The sequence below is a fragment of the Octopus bimaculoides genome, chromosome 6, assembly GCF_001194135.2.
Source record: "Octopus bimaculoides isolate UCB-OBI-ISO-001 chromosome 6, ASM119413v2, whole genome shotgun sequence".
In the NCBI taxonomy this organism is placed as follows: domain Eukaryota; kingdom Metazoa; phylum Mollusca; class Cephalopoda; order Octopoda; family Octopodidae; genus Octopus; species Octopus bimaculoides.
In genome coordinates, this window is record NC_068986.1 from 12830302 (window position 1) to 12832964 (window position 2663).

At 36.7% G+C, this 2663-nt stretch overlaps 1 protein-coding gene across 1 annotated transcript in view; it reads left to right on the plus strand.

The window, feature by feature from the left end:
* The first annotated feature begins 675 nt into the window (after positions 1–675).
* LOC106876457 (uncharacterized) overlaps positions 676–2663 on the plus strand; it is a 10112-nt gene continuing 8124 nt past the window's right edge. The window contains exon 1 of the mRNA XM_014925017.2: positions 676–812. Within this exon, the coding sequence (XP_014780503.1) occupies positions 803–812 (10 nt within the window). The 5' untranslated portion in view covers positions 676–802. The remainder of the gene's footprint in view (positions 813–2663) is intronic.

Sequence of the window (2663 nt, forward strand, 5' to 3'; positions counted from 1 at the left end):
TTGTAATTAAAGAGACAACTTATTTTTGGCAACTGAATGGACTGGAACAACATGAAATAAAGTGTCTTGCTCAAAGACATAACGCACCGCCAGGAATCGAATTCACGACTTTGCGATTGTGAACAGAATGCCCTAACCACTGAGCCATGCGCCTTCGCTACCGCAGGCGATATTCTCACAAATATACTATATAAAATGTCAAAAGTATGGGAAATTCCACAAAATGGGAAGTTTATAATGTAATACGTGAAAGCGTTGGACAGTCGTTGAGTATGAGGAAATTCCCGCATGAAGTTAGAATGTTTAAAATCATTTGGATAAACTCTACACGCACGGTGTAGTTATACGTGTACATACAAACGCTCTTTCATTTAAACGGTCTCTCTAGCTCATTGACTTTCTAGTCCTTCAGTGACTACTCTCTTTCTTTCTCTCATTCACTCTTTCTTTCTCTCCCCCCCCCTCTCTCTCTCTCTCACACACACACGCATCTTCTGTCACTCTTTCTTTCACCTTTTCTTTCTTTACTCTCCTCCCTCTTCCAATCTTTTTTTTTACTTTCTGTGTTGACAAAAAAAAAAAAAAAAAGACAAAACAAAAAGCAAAACCAAAACAGAGAGTAATTCGGAAACAGAAAGTAATTTTTCATTCTATTCATAGAACAAATTTCTCTCTGTCTCTATATAAGAAAGCTGCCACATGCGTTTCTATAAGTCTCCAGTCCTGACAGAGAGTTGGTGCAAAAATACTTGCGAGCCTAAGATTATATTTTATTACATATCTAATAACAAACCTACCAAATATGAACATACGTAAGTTGTAGATCTTATATTACTTTCATTACGTTATTTATTATTTGTAATCAAAAGGTAAATAATCCCCGATAACTTTAAGAGGTAACTTTTATGCATTTACATATCTTTTCCTCTTACTCTTTCGGGACTGTTTAGGTTTCATTATTAGTCCCCACAGATATATGTCCCTAACACCAAAGATCGCCAAACTTTTTAACATAAACAAAAATAATTTATTTGTTTTTTTTTGGGGGGGGGGTTACGTTTTCACAGGTTTTTTTGTTTTGTTTTTTTTAAGCACTTTTCCTGATGCGGTAACGATTCCGCCAGTTCGCCACCTTAAACAGTATTCTATACTAGCTACTAATGAAGGCGCGTGGTTTAGTGGTTAGGACATTCGGCTCACGAGCATAAGGTCGTGGGTTCAGTGCCCGGTGACACGTTGTGTCCTTGAGCAAGACACTTTATTTCGTGTTGCTCCAATCTACTCAGCTGGTAAAAATGAGCAGTACCTGTATTTCAAAGGGCCGGCCTTGTCACATTCTGTGTCACGCTGAATCTCCCTGAGAACTACGTTAAGGGTACATGTGTCTGTGGAGTGCTCAGCCACTTACACGTAAATTTCCCGAGCAAGCTGTTCTATTGATCATATCAGTTGGGACCCTCGTCGTCGTAACCGACGGGATGCTCCATTGACTACTGTGATTTTATATTCAAACATTTCCCATTACTTTGACCGAATAAAAACAGCAAAGAACGAGAGAATTTTAATGTTCAACAATAAAAAAAACATGCACGAGTTCTCTACCTTGGTCCGTAGAGCTTTATTTGTCAAAGCTTTTTGTTGCTTTTTTGTATTTTATGTAACTGTGGGAAAAACCACACGAATTCGTTCGCTATATAACAAACAATATAAACACCAAATGTAAGCAAGAAAACTCTTGATATTAAGACTATGAGAATCTAGAAACGTTGAGAATAGATTTAGGAACTCTAGCGTTACAAACCAATTGCAAAGGCTAAGATATGAAAACTTATAAAGTAGAAAATGATAAGATTTAAACGTGGTCGCTTGTTTAAAGAAACATATGTGTGTGTGTGTGTGTGTGTGTGTGTGTGTGTGTGTGTGTGTGTGTGTGTGTGTGTGTGTGTGTGTGTGTGCGCGCGTGTGCGTGCGTATATATGAATATAAAATTGTGTATGTTTATGTATACACACACGCACACAAAAGCAAACATACGTACACATATATTAATGTTTATAATACGCACACATTTATTAATGTCTATAATAAAAACAATTTTGCATGAATCTGATGGCTTACTCTATACTTTTGTGGGGTACAGATTTATCATTCATTATTAAGAATATTCATGACAGTGACTTCGAAGTTTCGGCCAGCTAAGAGAAAAGGGGTAAAATGTCAAAATTACTCCGCAGCATAACTCACATTCTTATTAAAAGAGGAAACGACTGTAGTAGCTGGTAGATGCATTGTGGGTAAATGCATCACCTGACATAGTATAGCGGGAGCCAAGACATCGCCCATTGACAAGCTATTCCTCCGCTGATTAGCATTCAATTGATAATGGCGTTATACCCAAAATAATCAGCATTTTTTTTTTTTTTTTCTAAAAGAATAAGGATATGATGTTTCGAATAAAATTCTTCAGGTATTCGCGGCCTTTTTATCGACAGAAAAAAAAGGCTTTCTTCACACGGATAGCAAAGCCTTCTTTTTTCTGTCGAGCGCTTATCTGCCCTTTTATTAGTCTATTTCCCTTAGTCATTGCACGGTGATCGTCATAAGCTTTAAGCTTATATATATTTTTAAAAATTAATTATTGTTATTTACAGGATATGTAAATC